Here is a 27,505-nt window from a genome sequence, read left to right on the forward strand (position 1 = left end):
GGGGGTGTCCGGATACTTCTGATCACAGTGCAGTCCGTAAATAAGCCTTACAGGGGATGCTGCAATGATTTCTTCTCATCCTTCCATGCAGTGCCAAGGCCGTCTTCCGAGCTATTAGGTTGGCTGTTTCATTGTGACACCATTTCTACATCTACATCAACATCTACAGTATTTAACCGATTATAAGATGAGGTTTTTTCCCAAATTCATCATTTGAAAAATACAGGGTCGTCTTATATTTGCAGATTAAACTACTGCTGCTGAGGTAAACATTTGTGTGTGCTTCGTAGAGTATATAGGGGTAGTGTTACTTTTAAAGATGAAGTTTTGACTATTGAGGCCATGTGCAGATTTATTACGAAGAATTCGGAAGGGCAGGGCTCGGCAAACGATACTCGTGTTCTAACAGTCTTGAGATTCCCAATACACCAAAACGCTTCATTCAGTATCGATGTTGATCGAACAGTCATGTGATGTGGACTTGCGTGGTGGTAGTGCAAGAGATACGCAAGAAACTATGAACTATCAAATGCAGCAGTCTGTCGCTCTGATTAAAATTTGAAATTGCAGTCGTGTGTGTTAATTGTATTTGATTTGTGTGTGTGTGTGTGTGTGTGTGTGTGTGTGTGTGTGTGTGTGTGTGTGGGTTTTTTTTATGAAGATCCTTCTGGCCGAAAGCTTTATTTGTGACAGACTTTTTGTTGTGCCTATCTGTGACTCAGCATCTCCACTATATTGCGAATAGCAACTTTCCTTTTCATAATTTGATCAGAATTTGACAATTTTATGAAACACAGGAGGAAACACTATTAAATTCTCCCATCTTACAAACTTTTGGTGTATAAGAACAGGTTTGCAATAAACATTCTCCTACATGTATGGAAACGGTATACAAATATTAATGCCATTTTGTAAGCATAGGTGACACTTGAAAAAATAAATGTTGTCTCCTTCAAAAAATGGTAGTTGATTTGGAACCCATACCAATATTTCACTTGGTTGTGAGAGAGTGAGGTGATTTTCTAAGTGGACTGCAAATGGGAAATTCAGTCTCTGCTTGTGTGTTAGAAAACTGGTTAAAGACACCAGCTTTTAATCAGCTTTAGAACATGATGGTGACATTCAGTTGAAACAAGAAGGAAAGTTAATCCAGAAAAAAATGTCTAACAAAGGAAATAAAGGGGGAGGAAACAAAACTTATAACCACAAACAGACGATGAAGGGGCAAAGAAGAAAATATTCAAAATCTGATATAAGGACAAAGCTGTAAACAAGCTAGAAGTGAATATCTACCTGTTCAGGTTCAAAGGTTGTAATATTTGGTCATTCCTGAGATTTTAAATTTGTTTCCATTTCCCTGTTAAATTTCTGTTGATATAGTGTGTGTGTCAGATAATATGTTGAATTTGTCACTGCAAATGTAACTAATGCTGTTCTTTTTTACTGGAATATTACTGCTGGCTAAAAAATTCAGTTTGTTTCAGGTTCTGGTGTTTATCGCATTGGCAGTTCTGTAGAGTTTGATTGGTGTGCCGTTGGTTGTTTGAGAGAACTTAGGAAACTTGGCAGGAAAACAATTATGGTCAATTATAACCCAGAAACTGTCAGTACAGATTATGACATGTCTGACAGGCTATATTTTGAAGAAATTTCATTTGAGGTGTGTAAAGAATTTTCATTTTTAGAGAAGTCCTTTTACTTAGATTAGATGCTTCTAATGTCATTGCATCAGAACACCGTAGCACAGCAGGCTGAAAGCATATTTGCGCATTAAATTAGGAGTAACCATAACACAGAACATTGGCCCATGTGAAAGTTCAGTAAAACGTTTTACATTTATAAGGTGATATGTAGTGGTTCATGTGGATGATTCTTTCTTGGTTTTTTACTCTGACTAAAGTTAATTTTTTTATTTCTGTAATTATTCTTAATCTGACTGTATTTATTGTTTGTTAGTGGTTTAGTCGGCCACAGATACTTTTTCCAGAAGTATTATTCATGGTACTTATATACAGAAGAGAGCACAATGAAAAATTAATTCTTACATACAGGAACACATTTATTATTGTGTGTTCTTGTTTTTCTAACATGTTCTGCATCCTGAAGACTTTCCTGAGTATGGACCTATAGGGACAAATGTACATCTGAGCTAATCTCTAAATCTACTTCGACGATGCTTTATACACTCCCAAGTTTGTTGGTGGGGCCATTTTCTGCATCAAGTCTACAAATATATCTTATAAGTTCAAACGCCTTTATTTGCTGCAATATAATACTTATTTGCATTTTTGAAATGCTCCACTTGTTGCATGAAAGAAATCTGCAGTGAATTTCCTTTGTTACTTAACTGTCCTGCCAACTCATTCGATATAGATTAGATGTTACACTTACTGTAATACATTGTCTGTTATGCTAATATATTTGCGGTTTATTAATATGGCAACATGAAGAGCAACCACTTTTGTTTTTCAATGCTTTTGATATGTTCTGAAGACTTTTATTTGCCATGGAACTGAGCCAGCACTGCTGCTGTAATAACCAGTGAAGTCTTATTGTACTGTGAAACTTTCATTATCTCCAAAGCCATTCCTAAACAAAAAATGTACCAAATTTATTGTTGGCAGTTTTTCTGAGTCCAGAATGATGAAAAAACATGTACAATATACAACTTAAAGGAAATTATCTCTGATCATCTCTCTCTCTTATATATATATATATATATATATATATATATATATATATATATATATATATATACACTCCTGGAAATTGAAATAAGAACACCGTGAATTCATTGTCCCAGGAAGGGGAAACTTTATTGACACATTCCTGGGGTCAGATACATCACATGATCACACTGACAGAACCACAGGCACATAGACACAGGCAACAGAGCATGCACAATGCCGGCACTAGTACAGTGTATATCCACCTTTCGCAGCAATGCAGGCTGCTATTCTCCCATGGAAACGATCGTAGAGATGCTGGATGTAGTCCTGTGGAACGGCTTGCCATGCCATTTCCACCTGGCGCCTCAGTTGGACCAGCGTTCGTGCTGGACGTGCAGACCGCGTGAGACGACGCTTCATCCAGTCCCAAACATGCTCAATGGGGGACAGATCCGGAGATCTTGCTGGCCAGGGTAGTTGACTTACACCTTCTAGAGCACGTTGGGTGGCACGGGATACATGCGGACGTGCATTGTCCTGTTGGAACAGCAAGTTCCCTTGCCGGTCTAGGAATGGTAGAACGATGGGTTCGATGGGTTCGATGACGGTTTGGATGTACCGTGCACTATTCAGTGTCCCCTCGACGATCACCAGTGGTGTACGGCCAGTGTAGGAGATCGCTCCCCACACCATGATGCCGGGTGTTGGCCCTGTGTGCCTCGGTCGTATGCAGTCCTGATTGTGGCGCTCACCTGCACGGCGCCAAACACGCATACGACCATCATTGGCACCAAGGCAGAAGCGACTCTCATCGCTGAAGACGACACGTCTCCATTCGTCCCTCCATTCACGCCTGTCGCGACACCACTGGAGGCGGGCTGCACGATGTTGGGGCGTGAGCGGAAGACGGCCTAACGGTGTGCGGGACCGTAGCCCAGCTTCATGGAGACGGTTGCGAATGGTCCTCGCCGATACCCCAGGAGCAACAGTGTCCCTAATTTGCTGGGAAGTGGCGGTGCGGTCCCCTACGGCACTGCGTAGGATCCTACGGTCTTGGCGTGCATCCGTGCGTCGCTGCGGTCCGGTCCCAGGTCGACGGGCACGTGCACCTTCCGCCGACCACTGGCGACAACATCGATGTACTGTGGAGACCTCACGCCCCACGTGTTGAGCAATTCGGCGGTACGTCCACCCGGCCTTCCGCATGCCCACTATACGCCCTCGCTCAAAGTCCGTCAACTGCACATACGGTTCACGTCCACGCTGTCGCGGCATGCTACCAGTGTTAAAGACTGCGATGGAGCTCCGTATGCCACGGCAAACTGGCTGACACTGACGGCGGCGGTGCACAAATGCTGCGCAGCTAGCGCCATTCGACGGCCAACACCGCGGTTCCTGGTGTGTCCGCTGTGCCGTGCGTGTGATCATTGCTTGTACAGCCCTCTCGCAGTGTCCGGAGCAAGTATGGTGGGTCTGACACACCGGTGTCAATGTGTTCTTTTTTCCATTTCCAGGAGTGTGTGTGTATATATATATATATATATATATATATATATATATATATATATATATATATATATATATATATATATATATATATATATAACAAAGATGATGTGACTTACCAAATGAAAGTGCTGGCAGGTCGACAGACACACAAACACACACACAAAATTCAAGCTTTCGCAACAAACTGTTGCCTCATCAGGAAAGAGGGAAGGAGAGGGAAAGACGAAAGGATGTGGGTTTTAAGGGAGAGGTTAAGGAGTCATTCCAATCCCGGGAGCGGAAAGACTTACCTTAGGGGGAAAAAAGGATGGGTATACACTCGCGCGCGCGCACACACACACACACATATCCATCCACACATATACAGACACAAGCAGACATATTTAAAGACAAAGAGTTTGGGCAGAGATGTCAGTCGAGGCAGAAGTGCAGAGGCAAAGGTGGTTTTTATATATATATATATATATATATATATATATATATATATATATATATATATAAAAAGCACTGGCACGTCGATAGACACACAAACATACACACAAAATTCAAGCTTTCGCAACAAACTGTTGCCTCATCAGGAAAGAGGGAAGGAGAGGGAAAGACGAAAGGATGTGGGTTTTAAGGGAGACCTCGACAGGGCGAGGCAGGCGACAGGGGAGAGGTCGAAGGGACCCCGGAGAAGGGCCCGGCGCCGAGGGCGTGATCGTAGGTAAGCTCCGCCACACACTGTCAGGTGGCTTGCGGAGTATGGATGTAGATGTAGATGTAGATGTAGAGAAGCTCGACATGGGGAGCATGTGATCACTCGACGGAGTGCATGAGACCAGAGTAGATGGCAAGGTCGGAGAAGAGCTCGACGATTGGAGCTGGAAGTCACTCAACTGAGTGAGTAAGTCTGACGTGGAGGGAGTATTCGAAGCGTTGTGAGTCACGACAGTGAGTGGTGTGGTCGTGGCCTGAAGGGGGGTAGAAGCGGGCTCAACATGAGCAGGCTTAAGTCTGTTGAGAGAGACTGTAACAGCTGAATCTTTTATCTGGATGTCATAGGTGTTGGCTGAGCCCCGGAGAACTCAGTACGGGCCGGAATGTGGGGGTTGGAGGGGAGCACGGACAGTGTCATCTCGGAGCATGACATACTCGCAATTGTTCAGAGATTTCGGGATGTGAACCTTATGGTGGGAATGGCTGGCGGGCGGAGGGATGTGGAGGTTGATGAAGTGGCATCTGACGCGGTCCGCAAAGGAAGGTAAGTTGGACTGAGGGAGAGAAGCGAAAGGGCTCACAAGTTTGCCAGGGAGAACAATGTTCTGGCCATATATGTACTCAGTTATTGTGCCTTTGACGTCTTCCTTATACATCACACGAATGCTGAGTAGCACAAGGGGAAGGGCCTCCATCCAAAGAGAGTCGTGGCATCGAAGAGCCGCCTTGAAAGTGCGGTGCCAGTGCTCAACTAGCCCGTCGGGGTCACTAGTGAGGTGAATGCTCGGGTGAGATACACCAAAAACCACCTTATAATCAGGAGTGCATTTATTCAGCTCTTCACGCAAGTAAGGCTTACACGAAACTGGATGGCGGAACTACACAAAGATAATGTTTTGCTTAGTTCAAAGATGATGCTCAGGTTGATACTGGTGTCGACCTCATTGGCACCACAACTTTATTTATAAAACTGCAACTGTGGCCAACTAGTCTTGAATTATGCTAATGAGAAGCACACTTAATGTTTATCATTGTACTGCATATCATTTCATAGATCCATCTATTTTACTAACTTCCACACATTTTAAAGGTTTCCAGCAGATGACCTGTTTGTGCCTGTTCTAAAAGTTTAACTTTGATAAATAAATGTCAGAATATATAGTAATTAATTTTAATCTTTGGTTGCATGTCAGATATGAGGACACACATGCACATCATATGCTGTTGCATCAACAATCTTTTATGTCAGTTCTTAAAGATGCGAAACTGTACCATATTCTGTGAATGACTTAATATACCCCTCTATGTAATATACCTACAGTTATTATTCTCACGCTAGACAGAGCTTTTAAGTATAGTTCTGTTAATGAGAACAACATTCAGACATTAAATATTGCATTTTTCAGGTTGTTATGGATATATACAACATTGAAAATCCAGAAGGCATCATTCTCTGTATGGGTGGACAGCTGCCAAATAATATTGCAATGGATTTGCATCGGCAGCAAGCCAGAATTCTTGGTACTTCTCCAGAGTCTGTAGATGGTGCGGAAAACAGATTCAAATTTTCAAGAATGCTGGATCGCATTGGAATATCTCAGCCAAGGTGCATGAATTTGATTTTATAAATGTAAGAGTTTTCAATTTGACAGGTGTGTTTGGAAAACACAAATGTATTCCAGGCAACATATTTAATACACGCCAATGAGTCACTCATTTACAACAAATCATTATGGAGTTACATTAATTTATGTGATTTCTTGAACTTAACATTTTGTGTACATGTACCAGAACTAAGACATACTTAGCTCACTTACTGGTAACCAAAGTATTTGGCATGAACATCACATGATAAACAAACCAAAACTTTCTGTTCAGCTGTTAATTGATCTGTATTGGCACCTGGGGCTATGCTTGGTCAGTGCTTCCTGTGATTATTGAAAGATGCAAGGCAGAGAATAGAGTAATGCAACATTGGATTAGGAAGGAAGGATGGTAAGAATTTTAAGTCTAATCTAGATCATCATGAGAGATGGAGCCTTAGCTCTGATGGGAAAAGATATTTTCCTCAGATGGTTTGGATAAGCTATGGGAAACCTAAATCTAGGCTGCCAGAGGACAGCTGTCGAATTGGTTTCTGTAAGATGTGGGATGTTGAAAACCAAGATAGTAGTCTGCTGTTGTGGCCATACTGTCCTGTTTCTGAACATTTCGTATAGCAATCTTCCTTGCCTGTGATACAGGTCCCACCCAACACTGGAATGACGATCTTAGTGTTTTAGGGGAACATGAGCTCAAAGAACAGTCATCAAATTTTGTCAAGTGCTTTGAGTTCTTTGTCATATCCCTGGTGTTCTAGGCTTTCCCAAATGAGTTAGCTCACTTTAGCACAAGTATTTCACCTCTAGCTACCTGTATAAATGGCATAGTATTCATTCATTACTGCAAAGACATGATACTTATTAATTATCACAAATAGACTCCTTGTTGCTAGATTGGAGTACTGGTGTGCATTAACAGCCAATCCCATAGAGGAGTTCATGTGAACTATTGAGACAAATTTCCATTTAAGGTGTGCACTGTAAATTGTTACAGATGATAGGTCAAGTATGGAAGTGTCATCCTGTTACTAAAGAGAAAGAGGAACCTTTAATATGATGTGGCCCCGGATCTCTAGTAACAGATCTCCTTTTTATATTTGGAACCACATCTGCTCTCTTAAATGTTAAGATAAGGGAAAAATATTCCAGAAGCACTTAGTTACAAAATATCATCAACATGTGGTATGGTGCAGCTATGATACAGTATACACTACTCCAAATGCTGGAAGTTGGTGCACATCACATTAGCATGTAGATTACAAGCAACTTGGGACAGTTGTAGGTTGAGCATCCATCATCATCAACTTCAAAGGCGAAAGAGAATACAAAAGCTAGCTATGTTGGCAGCATCAACAGCTTCCTCCTCAAGGAAGCTGAGGTGCACGTGGGAGCTGAAGCCAAAACATATTGTTCCAAGCCATCAGATCATGGTTCACTAGCTTCTTCTCTAACGGATCTGGTGTTGAAGAGCTCTTCTCAGCTGTACATTAGGAAGGTTTGAATGTGAATCCCTTCCAGCCTCTCAATAAAATCCCCACTCGTGACAGGCTCTTTACCTTGGTGGAAAGATAAAGGGGGAAAAAGGAAACACCTTTCATGCTCAAATGGACTGGAAATGGGTTCAAGATGTGTGTGAAGGGATTTGAGAAAATTCTCTCTCTCTCTCTCTCTCTCGTACTTTCTTTCTTTCTTTCTTTCTTTCTCTTTTTCCCTCAAGCAGAAACATCCAAAGAATCTGACACCTCAGTGAAAATAGGTTACAGATTCAACAAAGCAGACAGTTCTGTGGAGATACTGGTAAATGTGGTATCACTACATACCACAGCTCACGCCACCTTCTCTTTGTGGTAAAGTTAAAACTGTTTTCTGTTGTAGTGGAAGTACCAAATTGGGAGAATATGTCTTCACTAGCCCAATTCACTAACAAAGCTCTTCTCAGTAGGGCCCTAGAATAATATTGTACTCCCTTGTGTTGATTTCAACCCAAACAGTGTGATGCAGTGCATTGCCACCACACATGGCATGGCAGAGCTGTTTAGAATCTCAAACAGTCTTACATACTCTGCAACAACCCAGCCTGTTCTGGGCTACTGTATGTCAGGCCAGGTGAGAGAAATGATGAATGAGAGGGCATATCAGTCTGCACCACAGAGCAGACTCTCACTTCTGTTACATGTAAGGCCCATTCTTACAATGTTAACTGTTTACAGGAACTTCTTATGGGTACAGGAACTTTTTTTTTTTTTTTGGTACGGGAGCTTCCATAACAGCTTGCTTTTACAGTGTCCAGTTCAGACACATCTGACTATAAAATATTAGATAACCAGAAGTTATCTTTTATATAGCATTGTCTTCCATTAGACTCTTAATGGAAGCATATTTCAAGGTTATATGCCAAATGGTAAAAAGTAATTACATTCATTTCTTTGAAAATGACTGAAGATAGGGGTGATGGTCAAATTGTGATACATACAAGGAGACCTAAAGTAATGAAAACCAGAACAAACTCTTTTGAAACTTGAGAAAAATCGGAAATACTTTAAGTAATTCTGCCTAATAAAACCATCAGTATACTTAGTCCTTTTTCTTCTATGTGATCAAGTTCAGCATTAAAAAACAAAATTAAATTTTTGTTTTGTGTTATTATGATTTTATTTGTTCTTTTGGCTCTTGTACAATGTTTCTTTAAAATGTTAATGACTACTTGATAAATCTAAGACTGTGTGTTACATATCCATTTCAGGAATACTGCTGTACTGCCAGTGAACTAACTGTGTCTAACCTTACACAGTTTTTCACTCTAGGAAGCATGTTAGTTGCTCTTGGTGATTTCATAGGGGTTAGCACAGCAACCGCTCTTCAAGTAATAATTGTACCAATCTTGCAATAGCACTTTTTACAAGAGTACATAAAACATGCAGAAACTTGAAAATAAAATTGAAAATACAAAATTAAACTTACATTATACTGAAAAATTTTCTATTCAGTCACCAGGTGGTGACTGTGCTGAAATATTTAGGAACAGAAAATGTTATTTTTCTATAATACATAAGTACTGGTCAGTACTTGTCACTGACATTGTTGCATGATGGCCAGGTTCCACACATACTAACATTGTCATGAGTAGTTGGTTAAGGGCACGCTAAGAAAGAAGAGATTTATAGGGCTCGTGGATATTATGTGACTGTGCACATCCCCTCAAAATCTATTTCATAACACCACTTGATGCCCTAATAACAAAGCTGAGACACTCTATAATGAATATCACTTTCATACCAGAAATGTAATAGGTGTTTCGGTGTTTGGAAACAAAAGATTCCCAGAGTTATCACTAGGCTTGAGTGTTAAATTACAATCATTGTTGTTAATGTTGCCTTTGCTGTTTTACACAAGTAGCTTAGAAACAAGAAGAGCCTCTTCTAGACCCAAAAACCCCCATAGAAACTTCGAAGCCATTGTAGAGAAATTCAGCAAGCTGTAGTGAGAACTGCTCTGACTGAAGACTTTTGTATAACTGTGAAATCTTATTTAGCTATAACCGAGAAAATTGTTTGACATCTCTACTTAAAATTTCAGCCAAAAAATTGAATGTAATAATATGCAATTACAGTATCAAATATATTATTCATTTAAAAATCTTTTTCCCCATTAGTTCCACTTTTTGTTCAGGTTCTAACCCCCTACTCACTCTGGGCTTTCTCTTTCCCATTCATTTCTTTCCCTTTCTCATTCCACTCTCGTTAGTGTGCTTTCTTTCTTCTACATGAAACATTTTTCTACTGTGTAAAGTGTCTTTATTGGCATCCCCTATATTTCCTTTTGTTTTAGGCCTATGCTCAACAAAGAGTTCAGGACTTGTAACAGACTTGAAGTGTACAGGTGATCAGGATAATGACATGTGTTCTTCATTCTGCTCCTCCATCATTTCAGTAACAATAGTTTGTTTTAGACTCATTATTGACATCAGTGAGACCGTAGGCTTTTGTGTTCCTTTCACAGTATCTGAAGTTAAAATACAAAATTAACAAACAGTTTACCCATATGTTTAAGACAATGATATAAGGTTTTAGTTCTTTAAAACAACAGGTGATGACAAAAACATAAAATACTGACCAAAATGAATTAAATTGTGACAATAAACATACCTGTATTCATATCTGGTCTCCAGCCGGAACATCTCATCATCTGAACACACTATTCCGGCAGTCCACCTGGCCACCATCTTCATGTGAGTAGGCCATCACACTATCTCACCAGAACTGAAATCAAACACACCATGGTGGCCCCTTTATACACAGACTGTGGGTCCACCGTGCATGCGTGAAAATAATTGCCCTGTAGTGGCATGCACAACAGCACACCAGTGGTGAAAGCTCGCAGATAAATCAATACCAAACACTAATGACAGTTTTTGAAGACTGAGACAAAGACTTTTGTTTCTTAATGTCAAACAGAAGAGGGTTGCAACTCTTACTTAGAGGATACTGCTTATCTCTGTAATATTGTCAGATAGCCAGGTTTCAGTGGATTGTTTCATGACACATTCCCAATACTGCGACACAGGGGGAACAACCACTTGTCTCATCGTACAACATTTGTAAGACCTTCTGTAAGACAATGCTCCATGACCGCAGATTTTTCTGGCTGAAATAAATGCATGTGGAGGGGATGATCCACGCAACAACCCTGGACCATATGAATTATTTGTTGAATATAGACTTTCCTGCAATGGCAGGGAATATTGTGAACTCTGGGCTTTCTCGAAACTAAATCAGCCTTCACTGAGCCCAACTTGGCTCTGGTCTTAGCTGGCAGACTGAATATACCTTTAATATTAATTTTTTTTTAAATTCAACCTATTTTTGGAGATACGCTCCCTGCAAAAGGGAGCGAACGTCCAATATGTAGAGCATGATGGATCTAATTGTCAGTATAAACATTCTGCTTGAACACAGCTTTCAGATGGTCTAGTTCTTGCGTCAAACCATCTGCATCTGAGATGGCGTAAGCTCTTTATACCAATGTACGTAGGACCCTGTTGCATTGGTACGATGGATGACAACTTGATGCATGAAGATATTGGTCCGTATGCATATTGTTGAAGATATGTTTATGGTATGGCCATATGGGAGGGATGCTCTAGATCGTTTCCTAGATCATTTTAATTGCCTGCATCCCAATATTAAGTTTATGATGGAAGTTGAAAAGCATGGAAAACTTCAGTTTTTAGATGTCTTGGTCTACAGGAGGATGATGGGACATTAGGATATAGTGTTTATAATCGTAAGCCCTCACATACGGGCCGATATCTTCATGCATCAAGTTGTCATCCATTGTACCAAAACAACGGGGTCCTACATACATTGGTAAAAAGAGCTTACGCCATCTCAGATGTAGATAGTTTGACACAAGAACTGGGCTATCTAAAAGCTGTGTTCAAGCAGAATGGTTATACTGACAATCAGATCCATCGTGCTCTACAGATTGTACCTTTGTGGGAACCAATGGAAGATACAAGAAAATCGGTGGTGTTCCTACCTTTTGCAGGGAGCATATCTTAAAGAGGTAGAATTTTAAAGAAATTTAATATTAAGTGTATTCCATCCACCAGCTAAGACAAGAGACCTGTTGGGCTCAGTGAAGGACGATTTAGGTTTGAGAAAGCCCGGAGTCTAAAAGATTCCCTGCCATTGCGGGAAAGTCTATATTGGACAAACAATTCGTATGGTCCAGGATTGTTGCATGGAGCATCATCTCCACACACATTTATTTCAGCCAGAAAATCTGCAGTGGCAGAACATTGTTTACAGAAGGACATAAAATGTTGTATGATGAGACACAGGTGATTGTCTTGTCACAGTACTGGGACTGTGTACAGAAAGAAACCATTGAAATCTGGCTATCTCACAGTATTGCAAACAGTGATAAGTGGTATCCTTTAAGAGTTGTAACCCTGTTCTGTTTGACATTAGGAAACAACAGTCCTTGTCTCAGTCTTCAAAAGCTGTCAATAGTGTTTGATATTGATTTATCATTTCTGCAAGAGTTCACCACCGGTGTGCTGTTGGGCCTGCCCACTAGACGGCAGTTATTTTCACGCATGTATGGTGGACCCATGGTCGGTGTATAAAGGAGCCACCGCGGTGTGTTTCATCTCAGTTCTTATGAGATAGTGCGACGACCTACTCACCTGAAGATGGTGGCCAGGTGGACCGCTGAAATAATGTGTCCAGATGACAAGGTGTTCTGACTGGAGACCCGATACGAATACAATGAGTTATTACTCTGGGAAAGTTTATGGAGCCACAATAAACTTACCTGCTGCATCTCCATCATGGGATTATGCAGTCTAATAGTGCTATTACCTATGAAGCTCTGTAGTGTTTCCGTATTCTTGTCATGAATGGAGACTTATTTACCACCCCCTCCTGTTCAGAAATTTTCTTTCCTTTTCATCCGCTGTTTCCATTTTAACCCTTTTCTTCCTTTTTCATACTTACCTCTTAATTTTTTTTTTTACAGATCTTTTGGTGCCCCTTGGAGCTTCAGACAATTCACACACTTAGTCTCATGTTTTGCTTTTCTGTTCCCACATTACAGCACAAGTTATTTTATTTTCAATGGCATGATATTTCTCCTCTACAATTTTAAGGAGAATTCGTTCTGCCTTAGGAGAAACTTTCAAAGCAATGAAAAAGATGGATAGACAATAATATATATACCATAAACATATGTACCATTTGCTACAAATATTGTACAGATTAACTGGCAGTAAAATTTAACCTTTTGATGGTAAGAACAAACGTTAATTTACTGTAAGTTTATTCTGACCTTAAAGTTTACTGGAAATTAATTTCTCTTGCTTCGCTGGGCATTGTAAGAATAGGCCTAAGAGAGATTCCTTAAAGGTCAGTGCAATTAATATCTCTTCGTAGGCTCCATCCAGTGGAAAGTGTGATGAGGTGTGAAGGGAAATTTGTTGTGCTACTTCTAATGTATAATGCCATCTTGATTTTTGAAGTGTCAGTGTATTATTTTTCTTCTGAATCATCTCCATACGAATGTGTGGCCACATATAATTGTAATCTTACCGAAAGAATAATTTTGACTTATTTCGCAATAAAAGTTTTAAAATATGATATTATAATTATATAAAATATTGAGACTATTTTACAGTTATTATAAGTACCTCTCTTTTTCCAGTGCAAATATTTTCACATTGGTTTTTCAGATGGAAAGAGTTGACAAACTTGGAATCGGCAAAAGAATTTTGTGAAGAAGTTGGCTACCCTTGTTTGGTAAGACCATCGTATGTCTTGAGTGGAGCAGCAATGAATGTTGCTCACACACCACAGGATCTTGAGACATACTTAAAGTCAGCAAGTGATGTCAGCAAAGAACACCCAGTTGTTATATCAAAATTCCTTTTGGAAGCAAAGGTAAAAGTAATAGTGAGATTTAAATATAGAAGATAATTTGTGTGGCTTTTTCTCTCACAATTTTCATGTAATTAACTGCACATTGTTCTAAATATTAAGTTACTTAAAGAAATTACTAGTTGTTCACTCTTTCTTTCAAACAGTTGTTCATTCTGTTACAGTGTGAGATCACTGAATGGTAAACAGTTGCAGTAGACTGTGTTTAAACTTTCTGTACAGCAGTAATCAGATAGCTTGTTTTAATGAAATGTGGGTAGTATTCTTGCAGCATAGCAAACTACATGGCATTTAAGTTGACATTCCATGTTGATATATAGATGGAAGACTTCACAGGGAATAATATATTTACTATTTATTTCTTCAAGGGTTCACATGCAGAAGGATGCCAAACATGGCTATCAGCGTGTGAGCTAGACAAATGTTGGATCATAAGCTGCTCCTCAACATTGTCTGCTGGAACATACTAAGTGTTTAAGCTGAACTTGCCTCAAATATCAAGGTTACACTGTTCTCACATTTTCAGATTCCAGTGATCCTGTCACTTCCTTGCTACCACCAGACAGACTGACTACCATGCTGGTACTTTAGAGCGCCAACTGGCCTTTGTATGCCTCTGCAGCAACTTTTTTTTTTTACCTCCCTGTAGGATAGTATTGATGAAGTTGTGGAAGGTGTCTCAGATGCAGTTATCCACACTGCTGGAACTGCTATTCCCCTTGCTACAGGACTACTGTCCCCCTCTGCTCCCCCACTGTCGGCCAGTGCTCTGCTGGATTACTGGACTAAAGACATCACAACAGCTATTCAGGATCACTGACAAGCCCTGCAGTGATTCAAATTAAATCTTTCACAGACCAACCATATTGCTTTTAAGCTTTCTATTTAATCAAACACAGTAACAAGGAATGATGGGAGCACTATGTCTCCTCTGTTGGGACGTATACCTCTTCATCTCAGCTGCTCAGCCGTGGGCCAAGCTCCATTTCCTTCGGGGCTGCCAATGTTCAACAGCTGTTCTGGTTCATGTCCTACAGGGTGATACGTGAACCACTTCATTAGTTCTTGTAGAACACCTTGCGACCCACTTTGCAACAGCATTGGCATCGACTTCCTATCCAGCTACCTTTCTATTGCAGAAGCAAGATGATCAAGATATCCCCTTATGTTTCACTCCCCATCAAGATGAATCGTTTAATGGACCCTTCACTGACTGGGAACTGTTTCAGGCTCTTGACTCAGCCCAAGACACAGCCCCAGGCCCTATTTCAACTCAGTCAGATGATCCAACACCAGAATGTTCTCCAAAGGCAACATCCCCCCATGGTCTTCAACCATCTTTGGCTCCAGGGCCTTTCCCTCACAATGGCGAGATGGCGTAGTTGTCACATTCCTTAAGCCAGGTAAGAACCCAGCATCTCTCATCAGTAACTAGTTGATTAGCCTGACCAATGTACTCTGTAAGCTGCTTAAAAGGATGATTGCCCACAGATTTTGCTGGGTCTCAGATCAGTGTTGTTTATAGGAGGGATCATCCACAACTGACCACCTGCTTAGGTTGGAAACAGCAATCGGACAAGTTTTTCTAAATGGCTCACCGGCTCCTTCAGATTCAATGGTACCAGCTCTTGTTCTTCTTTGCTATCACCATTCAGCAGTTCCCTGATAATCCCATTCTCTTTACATGTGAGGGATGTTGTCCTCCTGACACAAGACCTCAGATGAGACTACTGGTTGGAATGCACCTCGCTTTCCTCTGCCAAGATATCTGTATCCCCTCCCCAGGTTGGGCTCCCTTTGAATGGTGTCCAGGCCATGGATTAGAACCAATCTCTTCCAAGGTCCTAAAGTCCCCCCTTGACCTACAGACATCTGATAAACTGTGGATCTGACAGGATATGCTTTTACATCTTCTGTCTGTATGGAATGCCATTTGCTGTCTGGAGCCTGTAGTATGTTTATGGCAGAGCTTATGGCTATTAGCAGAGTCCTCCATTTTATTAAAGCAGACTCCCCTGACCATGTTTTTATTTGTACTTACTCAATGAGCAGCCTCCAGGGTGTTGACTGATGGTATTCTCGCCACCCTTTGGTATCTGCTATTCATGGCCTCACTGACCTTCGTGATGATGTCCCAAGTCATATGTGTATCCCAAAGAGTGAATTGGCCAAATGTTTGGGTAGAAGAGCACTTACTTGCTCCCTGTTCACTTTGACAACCCCAGGTGCAGATTTTTGGTGCACACTGGATCTCTGCTCGCTCAGAAATGGAATGACATTTGGTGGGCTACTGCCACATCTAATAAACTCCACACAGTCAAGAAAATTGCTGCAGCATGGTGCTCTTCCTTTCACTTCTCCTGGAAGGAATCAACAGTTATGTTGTCCTCACATCAGTTTGATAAGTTGACCCACTGTTTTATTTCGTGTAACAATCCAACTCCACATTGTGGTTGTGGAGCCTTACAGACAGTAGCTCTGATATCCATTATGTTTTTAGCCATCTCACTTTTACTGTTATGAACCTCTCGAGTAGGTCAGAAAACATCCTCGTGTGTGTGTGTGTGTGTGTGTGTGTGTGTGTGTGTGTGTGTGTGTCTGCTTCCAGATGTACCACTCTTGCATCAAGAGACTGATGACCATATGGTTTGGTCCCTTACCTCCCCCCCACCCCCACCCCCCTTCTCCCCATCCACCTTTCCACATCAACCACCCAACAAATTACTTGGGATTGCAAGCTCAGCTTATTATTTGTAGCATTGTATCCCGTGTCCATCTCAGTCCTTCAGTTTGGAGAGAAGGGATCATCTAAATAAGATGCTCAGACAAGTCTCCAATGATATTGGATGCAAATTTCTTGAACTATTGGGTAGAGAACTGAAGACCCCTCCCACCTCAATACGTCAGGTCTCCACTGCACACAGGAAGTGACTATTAAGTTGGCAGAGTACATATGGCAGACACATAGCACTTTTTTGGGTTAGAGGAATTACTCCTTCAGATTATTAATGACATGTCTGCGAAAACTGAAGATAGAGCAGCCACATTTTTCCCAGAGAACATTCATCCTTGCAGATTGGAAAGAGAAAAGGTTAATATGAGATTAGTAAATGGCAGGAGCATCCATGATCAGAGCCCAGAATTAATATTGCTTATTTAAGTTAAAATAGCCCAGATAGTAATAAGAACAGAATACTGGTTGAAACTGGGAGTGAGTACCAACAAAATTCTAAATAGCAATTTGAATAAATATCGCAGGTATAGGTTAGATGGTGGTGGTGTATCATTTATTGCTGTCAAGGATTCGATAATACCTGGTGAGATTATTACAAAATTCAGGGAAAATTCAGTTTGTGAACTATAGAATGGGAGAGTCATGTGATCAAAACTGTAGAGGTGGGGATTCATGTGACGTTATTCTGCATTTCTTGTCCAGAAATTAGTTTGAGCAGATTACTTTTGAGCAGATTACTTTTGAGCAGATTACTTTTGAGCAGATTACTTTTGAGCAGATTACTTTTGAGCAGATTACTTTTGAGCAGATTACTTTTGAGCAGATTACTTTTGAGCAGATTACTTTTGAGCAGATTACTTTTGAGCAGATTACTTTTGAGCAGATTACTTTTGAGCAGATTACTTTTGAGCAGATTACTAGAGAACCAACTCATGAAGGTAACATCTTGGACCACATAACAATCAGATCTGAACTTTCCGAATCATTTAACATTGAGGATGGCATCAGTGATGGTTATAAAGGAGATTAAGAAAATTAAGAAAATATTTTGCATAACAAGAGATGAGATAAAACTTGCAAAGTATCTGGGTAGTCAACATCAAATATTCAGTTCAGAAGATGAAGATGTGGAACACAAATGCATACAATTCAAATTGTTGTTCAATTCACCATAGACAAGTCTGCTGCTAGCAAGGATTTAAGGGATGAGGAGGACCCACCCTGGTTCAATATCAATGTTGGAACACTGCCACAAAACCAAAGAGCTTTTAATCTCAGATTTAAGTGAAATAAAAGCCTATCTGACCAAAGCCGAATGAAGCAAATGTATGACATTAAGAAAAATGAGAGAAGTTTTTTAGTGAATTTGAAAGTAATATTTTGTCAACCATTCTGACTACAAACCCAATGAAACTGCGGTCTTACATATCATCAGCAAGTGGATCAAAATTGTCCATTCTGTTGCTCAGTGACCACACTGATGCCAAAACTGAAGATAACAGAGAAAAAGACAGAATACTGTATTCGGTCTTTTGAACCGTTTTGCCATGGAAGAGCATAATATGGTTTGTCCTTTGAATCATTGCATGAAAGCCAAAATGGTAGGTATTGAGAAGTGTATTATGTTCTGTTTTCACTGTGGGATGAATAATAAATCAGAGTTTTTGAATTGGAAATGTTTAAAAGTCATAAAACATTTCCAGTTCAAAGACATAAATGGAAATTAATTAAATGCCTTTACGGCCAGCTGAACACACACCATCAAACATATTGGAAATAAACTTTCTAGGATATTTAATAGTAAAGGTCCTTGGTTGTATTTTCTTCAGTGGGAAGCTTTACCTCTTCTTTCTGCTGTGATGGTCGTTTCAAACAGGGCCACCATAAGAGTTGCTAATTGTTGGCCTTGTCGCCTAGTGAAAGGAACTTGTATTTCGCTGTGGTGAGATGAACTGTTTATCAAGTAAATTGATAGGCAGTGTCATTCACTTTGTGTTATTTATATTAACCCAATTTCAATACTGTTAAGAAAACTGTTATGATAGGAAGAGTGATAAAAATGTTAGCATCCTCTGTTTGAGACACACCACTGACTCCTTTCTTTCTGCTGTTCTTTATTTATTTTTTATTTTATTTTTGTTTAAAAAAAAAAGACAGCCACATCTCTCTAATCATCTAACAGAACCTCTGCAGCACTTCCTTTTTAATCTTACATATACCTCTATGGAAACATCTAGAAAGCACCATTATACCTGCCCCTACTGTGGGCTGTGGTTTCATACATGTAGCACAAAGAACAAAATTTCCTTTTCTTATTCATTTATGCTAATTTATAGATTTTATTTTTTTTACCCGGAGGGGGAAGGTTAAGTCATCTGCTTTCATGGCTAAAGGGTCAGAAACCTTTATTCTGCTGTTCAACTATTCGCATATTGTTGGCATATTATTTGACTAATGGGTGTCGGCTGTGTGGGAACTTAATTTCAATCAGATTCTTTGTATCTCGTATATATTTTATCAAAAATTTTCTTACACTATATTAAAATTACAAATAAATCAGTTACTTTACACATATAAGGAAAATATTAGGAATTGTGTTTCACCTCGCGCAGTTCTTTTCACATTCAGTTAAATATTTATCTTTCTTTATTTATATAATAGAGGGAAACATTCCACGTGGGAAAAATATATCTAAATTCAAAGATGATGTGACTTACCGAACGAAAGCGCTGGCAGGTCGATAGACACACAAACACACACACAAAATTCAAGCTTTCGCAACAAACTGTTACCTCATCAGGAAAGAGGGGAAGGAGAGGGAAAGACGAAAGGATGTGGGTTTTAAGGGAGAGGATAAGGAGTCATTCCAATCCCGGGAGTGGAAAGACTTACCTTAGGGGGGAAAAAGGACAGGTATACACTCGCGCGCACACACACACACATATCCATCCACACATATACAGACACAAGCAGACATATTTAAGTCTGCTTGTGTCTGTATATGTGTGGATGGATATGTGTGTGTGTGTGCGCGAGTGTATACCTGTCCTTTTTTCCCCCTAAGGTAAGTCTTTCCGCTCCCGGGATTGGAATGACTCCTTACCCTCTCCCTTAAAACCCACATCCTTTCGTCTTTCCCTCTCCTTCCCCTCTTTCCTGATGAGGCAACAGTTTGTTGCGAAAGCTTGAATTTTGTGTGTGTGTTTGTGTTTGTTTGTGTGTCTATCGACCTGCCAGCGCTTTCGTTCGGTAAGTCACATCATCTTTCTTTATTTACATTTATGATGGTTACATGTCTTTCCTTTACTTCGTAACAAAAATTTGCACCTTCCCTCTCCTTTGTTTTTCTATTCTTGTTGAGTTGTCGGCATGAGCTGGCTCCATTGTTTGAAGTTTCTTGTGGCTGTTGTTTTCCATACCACGCAGAGCATTACTCGCGCAAGTGGTGTAGAGCGAGCAATTCATAGTGTCCACTTAGGGTAACAATTTACATGTGCCTACGGATTCCAAAAGCTAAGACGGTCTCCACCACACTGTGAGGCCAATGGTCCCTGCTGGGCCAGCTGTGTCTGGAAGAAATCTTGGTCGACATTTTGGTGAGTGTTGACCTTTCCGCTTGCACACATGCCACTGTTGTGCTTATTCAGCACAGTACCGCAGATTCTGTAAACTTTCTGCATTGCAGATGATGAATGCTTACTTGAATCGTCACACAGCACTATTTTTTAATCACTAGGTGGCAACTCGATGTACTTGAGACACATTGCACTACTTATGTAGCACTCTTTCACATGTATTTGCACTTTCTAAAAAATCTGATCTGGCATAAGATCGGTTGTCACATGTTTACAAAATATATGTGAACAAATTTACAAAGACATGAAACAAGTAAGTCATACAATCACAGTTACAAGAAAATCTTACCTATATTCTAATTAGAGGTTCCTCATAATTAATTTTAGTTGACACCTTCATTTTTAGCTGTACGAAAATTTTCTCCCCCCTTTTATCTTTTCTTTCAGTGAGTGAAGAATTTACTTCTCAAAATTTTTTACGTCCCTCATAACAATCTGAAAATTGATATAATCATCAACACAATCAAGAGCAGTTACATTGCTACATGAGAAGAGGAATAGCATTGGAAATACTGGTTGTGAATCCATGTTCTGGTCACACCATAGTGTTTTTTACATTCCTGTCTGTCTCAAATCCTTTATTTATTATCTGTTATTTATATTTTTCACTCAGCTAATCACTGTTGAAATACAGTCTGTATAATGTTCAGGTTCACTGGTTACTCTGCATTTGAATATAGTGTTAGTGTTTCTACAAAGCCAATTTCATATTACTCTTTGTAAAATGTGAACGTAAAATGTTAATTTACCCTCAAATGTGACCTGTATAACCATGTATGTATTTCTAAAAACAAAGATGATGTGACTTACCAAACGAAAGCGCTGGCAGGTCGATAGTCACACAAACACAAACATACACACAAAATTCTAGCTTTCGCAACCAACGGTTGCTTCGTCAGGAAATAGGGAAGGAGAGGGAAAGACAAAAGGATGTGGGTTTTAAGGGAGAGGGTAAGGAGTCATTCCAATCCCGGGAGTGGAAAGACTTACCTTGGGGGAAAAAGGACAGGTATACACTCGCGCGCGCACACACGCACCCATATCCAACCACACATACACAGACACAAGCAGACATATATATAATCACACTTAATTTTAGTACCATCTTTCTTCTTGTACATAGTCCTACATCTATGTATGTTTGTATGTGTGAAGTTGGTTTTGAAGTTGGTTACATACTAATGTGACAAAATGGACTTCTTACTTTATAAAATATTCCATACCAGCAAAATCTGTGTAGAAAATAAAAAGTGTGTGGTAGTAATACTTGTTACACATGTTTATTCTTAGGGTTAATACATTTACTAGTGATAGAGGTTATCAAGTGTACTCTTTGTTCCTATAACTAGTTGTATACGTAACATAAAAAAATTGCTACTTCACTTCTTTGAATTTCCTGTAATTTGGTCTTGTGTACGTGTGAGTATTTACTTAATGCAGTTTATTCATAGCATTTCCTTTGTGCAGTTAAGTCTTATTTTGTCATTTTCTCTGGTTAATGTCTGAATGATCCACTGTCTCTTACATTCAATCATTGTTTGTTAAGCAGCATGCTAGTGTGTTGGGTATAGAACGCATGCTTGAATATGGCCACTGCAGACTGAGGTCTGTCTAAAAAGTATGTGACTTGTGAGTTTCCCGTGCAAAATAGACTCTATAGCACGATGCCACTGTACACAGTAAAGGAAGAGACCATTATGCGTGAATTTTGTCCCCGCCCTCCAGTGCTTCAGTCGCTGCCTGTCAGTTGCTGCCTGTCGGTTGCTGAGTGAGGTGCTAAACATGTTCATCAGATTACAGATTCTCTCAAGACGACTAACGTGTTGAGCAAAGATACTGCATCAAATTTTGTCAAAAGCATGGCGATTCTCAAAGCAAAACAATTTGTAAGATTCAGCAGGTGTTTGGAGAAGGTGCGATGGGTGTAATACAAATTAAAGAGTGGGTCAACCAATTCAAAAATGGTCGCACATCAGCGGAGAGGGACCAGCATTCTGGCAGGCCTTAAACTGCTCAGAGTGCAGCTGTTGTTGAGAAGGTGCAAAATTTGGTGATGGCAGGTTGTTGTTTGACCATGCGGGAGATTGCCCAAGAGGTTGCAATTTTGTGTGATGATTTGAACTTGCACCAAGTGGCTGTGAAATTTGTGCCCAAGTTGTTGTTGCCGGAACAAAAGACTTCCATTTTGATGTTGCACAGGACCTTCTGGACACAACCAACACTGATCCTGGGTTTCTGAACATCGTGATAACTGGAGATGAGTCATGGGTGTACAGGTATGACCCAGAAACAAAAGACAGTCATCACAATGGAAGTATCCAGAGTCTCCAAGGCTGTAGAAAGTGCGGCAGGTGTGAAGCAAAATAAAGGTGATGCTAGCTGCCTTTTTTGATGTCCAGAAGGACAAACAGTGACAAAGGAGAACTATCAAGATGTTCGCCAGTGACTCTGTGACACAGTTTGGTGCAAAAGACCAGACATGTGGACGGTGAAAAACTGGCAACTGCATACACAACGCACCCGCACTCTCATTGCCCCAAGCTTAGGCTGCCATACTGTACTGTTGCCATTCATATTCTCTGTTTACAACTTCTATTTAACATATAGTTTGTATATTGTCATTTTGGTCTGAATAGGATAACAAAATTATCATAATAGATTTCGAAGTATCTTCATACAATTATACCTAATCTAACATTCACTGTGAGATTGTCCAAATTGTTTCAAAAGGAATAGGGATATTTTGCATGTAGTTAAGTGAAAATGTATATTCTGTCAAATGTTTTCATTCTGTGAGACTCTCAAAATGTCTTTAAGGATTATAGATAGTCGTATTTTCTGTAAGGACTGTAGGCACCGGAGTGGTTTAGGTGTATTGACCTCTTATGCTTTATGTATAAATTCTTTTATATCTGTATGTGGATATAATCCACACATGTTCACTGTTTTTAGATTGTTCAACAAATAGCATCCCACGTGTGGTATTGTTTGTATGATGTATGGTCTTGTGTATAACTGCTGCCATTTTTTGTGAAGCTTTTTGTGTTTGGTCATTTCCAATTGAAAAGTAGTTATGCAACCTCTTCCGTTACCATACTGTTTTTTCCTAGCTTGTGCCTTTGTGTTCACCATTATTAAGGCTTGTCTAACATTTTCTTCTAACAGTATCTCTCGCTCTCTCGCTCTCAAAATTTAGGTAAGAGCTTAACCCAGTCATCTATTTTATAATTCTCATACATTATATTGGGGTTTGCACAGCTGAATAAGTATTAAGGAGAAAAGAGACATCTTACTAATAACTATATTTGCACATTCAAGAACAAAACAAGATTACAGCGATCACAACACAAGAATCAGCTCACACAAAGTGTGTTAGGCAATGCCAAAGAGGTCTATTTTACACAGTGCACTTTGCTCCGTCACACACGAAATATATTGTTCACACAATTCCAACACCCCTCCTTGAACTTATATTTTGTGTGTTGCTTCCACAAGATAAACCAAATAGTCCCACAATCTTCTCAAACTTCTCCCTTTCCAAGGGTTTGGTCAGAAGGTCAGCTAACATGTCTTCTGTACACAGATAGTCCGCGGCAATGTTCTGTCGTTCTACGTGGTCCCGAATGAAATGGTGCCGTATATCAATATGCTTTGTCCTAGCACTAGTAACATCATTTTTAGCTAGGTTTATGGCTCCCTTATTGTCACAGAAGATGGTTGGTTGTAGGTTCTTCAATTAAATTGGGTTCTATTTCACTTATTAATGTTCGTAGCCATAATGCTTCCTGTGTGGTGTAGCATAGTGCCATATACTCGACCTCTACGGTGCTCAATGCAACAGTTTTTTGCTTTTGACAGGACCATGATGTGAGGCCCCTCATTAATTTAAAACAGCAGCCAGTGGTGGAGTATCTGTCTCCCAATTCACTCCCCCAGTCCGCATCGCTATATCCCTCTAGTTTTGCCTTACCATCTCTATGGCATTTTAGCTCATAGTTTGAGGTTCCTCTTAGGTATCGGAATATTCTCTTTACAGCTTTCCAGTGCTTTTCCTTTGGGTCTCTGCAATATCTGCTCACTGCATTGGTCGCAAAAGCAATGTCGGGTCGTGATGTTTGAGACAAATATAACAGACTCCCTACTGCTTCTAAATAAGGAACATTCTTGTCACATTCCACATCAGTCTCATTCACACTTAACTTCACTCCTACTTCCATTGGAGTACTTATGGGTTTGCAATCACTCATGCCAAATTTCTTTAATATTTTTTCCGTGTATGATGATTGACTTATGCTCAATTCTTGTCTTTCTTCATCCTTAGTAATTTGCATACCTAAATAACGTTTAACTTCTCCCAAATCATGCACCTTAAACTTGGTTTGCAGCTGTTTCTTGAAAATTCTCATTTGGCCTTCACTTTCAGTCAGGATAAAGAAATCGTCCACCCATATCGCCATTATTGTTATTTCTTCTTTTCTCCCTTTACTCCCTTTATAGTAAATGCTGGGATCTGCCTTGGATTGCTTCATATTCATATTTATTAGAGTTTCATGTAGACATAGATTCCAGCAACGTCCACTTTGTTTAAGTCCATAAATACTTTTTCTCAAACGCCAAATCTTTTTACTTTCTGACCTGGTTTTTATGGCTTCCCTTGGTGGAATGACATATATCTCCTCCTCCAATTTCCCATTTAAATATGCCGTTTTAACATCCATATGATGAATTATTAAATTTCGTTTTACTGCCAAGGCTAAAAGATATCTCAATGATGCATACTTGACTACATGTGAAAAAGTTTCTTCGTAATCTACCCCTTGTTTTTGTGAATATCCTTTTACCACAAGTCTTGCTTTGTATTTTGGTGATGAGCTTTCAGGGTTCTTCAGATTGAATACCCATCTTGCCTGCAGTGGTTTCTTATCTCCTGGCATATCTACCCATTCAAAGGTTTTGTTTTGATATAAAGATTCTAATTCTCTCTTCATTGCTTCTTTCCATTCTTGAGAGTTTGGGCCACTCATTGCTTCTTCTCCTGTTCTTGGCTCATCATTAAAAGACTGTGCTGTATACATCTCAAAATACGGGTATTCCTTCGGTTTTGGTACACGAGAAGAACGCCTTACATTGGTTTCTTCATGTTTTTCATCTTCTAACTCATTGTCATCATAAATTGCTTCCATTTGTCCTTGGCTGTCGTCTTCCTCTTCTTCACTTCCTATTTCCTCACACAAGGTTTCACCTTCTGAACTAGGTGCAGTTGACTTAGTGGTTTTGCTCTCTTCTGAGTCCTTTCTATTTTCAAAGAATATTACATCTCTACTTGTGACAATCTTTTTAGTCAATGGATCCATTAATCGGTAGCCCTTTGAATTTTCACAATAGCCTACAAAAATATACTTTTTAGCTTTCGGATCCCACTTTCCTCTTAGCTGTTTTGGAATATGTGCCATTGCATCACACCCAAAAACCCTTATATTGCTTAGATCAGGTTTCTTTCCTACCCATATTTCATAAGGGGTTCTACTCTTTAATGCTTTTGTAGGTGATCTATTGTTTAAATGTACAGCTGTTGACACTGCCTCTGCCCAAAAATCTTTGGATAATTCAGCGTTAGTCATCATGCTCCTTGCTTTCTCAACAATGGTCCTATTAGCCCTCTCAGCAACCCCATTTTGAGATGGGCTGTACCTTATGGTAGTTTGATGCCTGATTCCCTTTTCGGCCAGAAGTTTCTTCAATTTCTGGTTAATATATTCTCTCCCATTATCAGACCTGATGATTTTGATCTTCTTTCCTGTCCATCTTTCAACCATATTGCAATATTCCTCAAAGATATCACTCACTTGGTCTTTAGAACTAAGAAAATAAACATGAGTATATCGTGAGTAATCATCAATAAACGTAAGAAAATAATTATTCCCACCTATGGATTCACACTCCATCGGACCACATACATCTGTGTGGATTAACTGTAAGACTTCTGTGGATTTACTCTTACTAGTCTTGAAGGGTAATCTTGCTTGTTTTCCCTTTATACATGTCTCACAAGGATCCTTGGACACACTAAAATTCTGTATTCCCTTTACCATATCCTTTATTATAGACATACTCTTTCTATTTAGATGTCCAAGCCTCCGGTGCCATAAAAAACCTTCTGCTGAATATACTGAATCACTAACATTTTTATGTTTACTGTCAATGATATCCAACTTTAAAATACCCCTTTCGTTACTTGCTGTAGCTATAACTTCACCACTTTCACTGATTACTCTTGCACCCTGCATGTCAAAGGTGACTGTATTTCCTTTCTTGACAATTTCCCCTACAGACAGCAGGTTAGTTGCCACATTTTTTACATAATGAACATTGTGTGCTGTAACCATATCTGATTCACCATTTACACTTACATGTAGATCTAGTTTCCCAGCCAGGTGACACTGGAGTTTGTTGCCATCAACAGTAGATATTCCCATATGAGTCTTATCTTTGATGTCATAAAGAAGTGATTTATCTTTAACAATATGCACAGATGCACCTGAGTCTAAAATCCATTCCATATCACGGTTGCTCATCCCACCAAAAGAATAAAAACATGAGAGTGCTTTACCTTTGTTATTGGTCCTTCTCTCTGGGCTATCAGTAACATACCTCCTTCGCTGAGTGTCTGATCCTGGGCTTACTTTTTCTTTGCACTGATACGCAATATGTCCCATCTTCTGACATTTATAGCACCTCACCGGTTTCTTCTTTTTGTTTTTTGAGTAGAGAGCAGACGCACCTTCCTTCTCCAATGTACAACAGCTTGGAGCACTCTTTACGTCCTGCAGGATTTTCACCTTAACACTGTCACCTGTGATTGGTATACCTGAGCTTTCAAGTCCCATAATCATAGGTGCATACCTTTCGGGCAGTCCTGCCAAAAGCAATGTTCCTATCCATTCTTCAGCGATCTCGAATCCGATGTTTCTCAGTCGGTTCGACGTGGTTAATATTTTGTTAACGTATTCGTCTACACTCTTACATTTGTCCAGACGAGTGGTAATTAACTCACGTAATAATCCTACTTTTCTCGTAAGACCACCATCCTCGAATGCACTTCGTAAATTGTCCCAGACTTCTTTCGCTGTAGCAGCTTTTTCAACGTGAACATAATTCACCAAATCAATCAGTAATATCAATTTTGATTTTGCTTTCCTATCCTTACTTGAATAATTCT

The 27,505-nt window shown here is 39.8% G+C and overlaps 1 protein-coding gene across 1 annotated transcript in view; it reads left to right on the plus strand.

The window, feature by feature from the left end:
- Positions 1–27,505, plus strand: part of LOC126260409 (CAD protein) — a 543,685-nt gene that overhangs the window by 161,987 nt on the left and 354,193 nt on the right. The window contains exons 13-15 of the mRNA XM_049957741.1: positions 1,485–1,660; positions 6,287–6,486; positions 13,713–13,920. Of these exons, the coding sequence (XP_049813698.1) occupies positions 1,485–1,660; positions 6,287–6,486; positions 13,713–13,920 (584 nt within the window). The remainder of the gene's footprint in view (positions 1–1,484; positions 1,661–6,286; positions 6,487–13,712; positions 13,921–27,505) is intronic.

Source organism: Schistocerca nitens, chromosome 1, assembly GCF_023898315.1.
Source record: "Schistocerca nitens isolate TAMUIC-IGC-003100 chromosome 1, iqSchNite1.1, whole genome shotgun sequence".
Taxonomy (NCBI): domain Eukaryota; kingdom Metazoa; phylum Arthropoda; class Insecta; order Orthoptera; family Acrididae; genus Schistocerca; species Schistocerca nitens.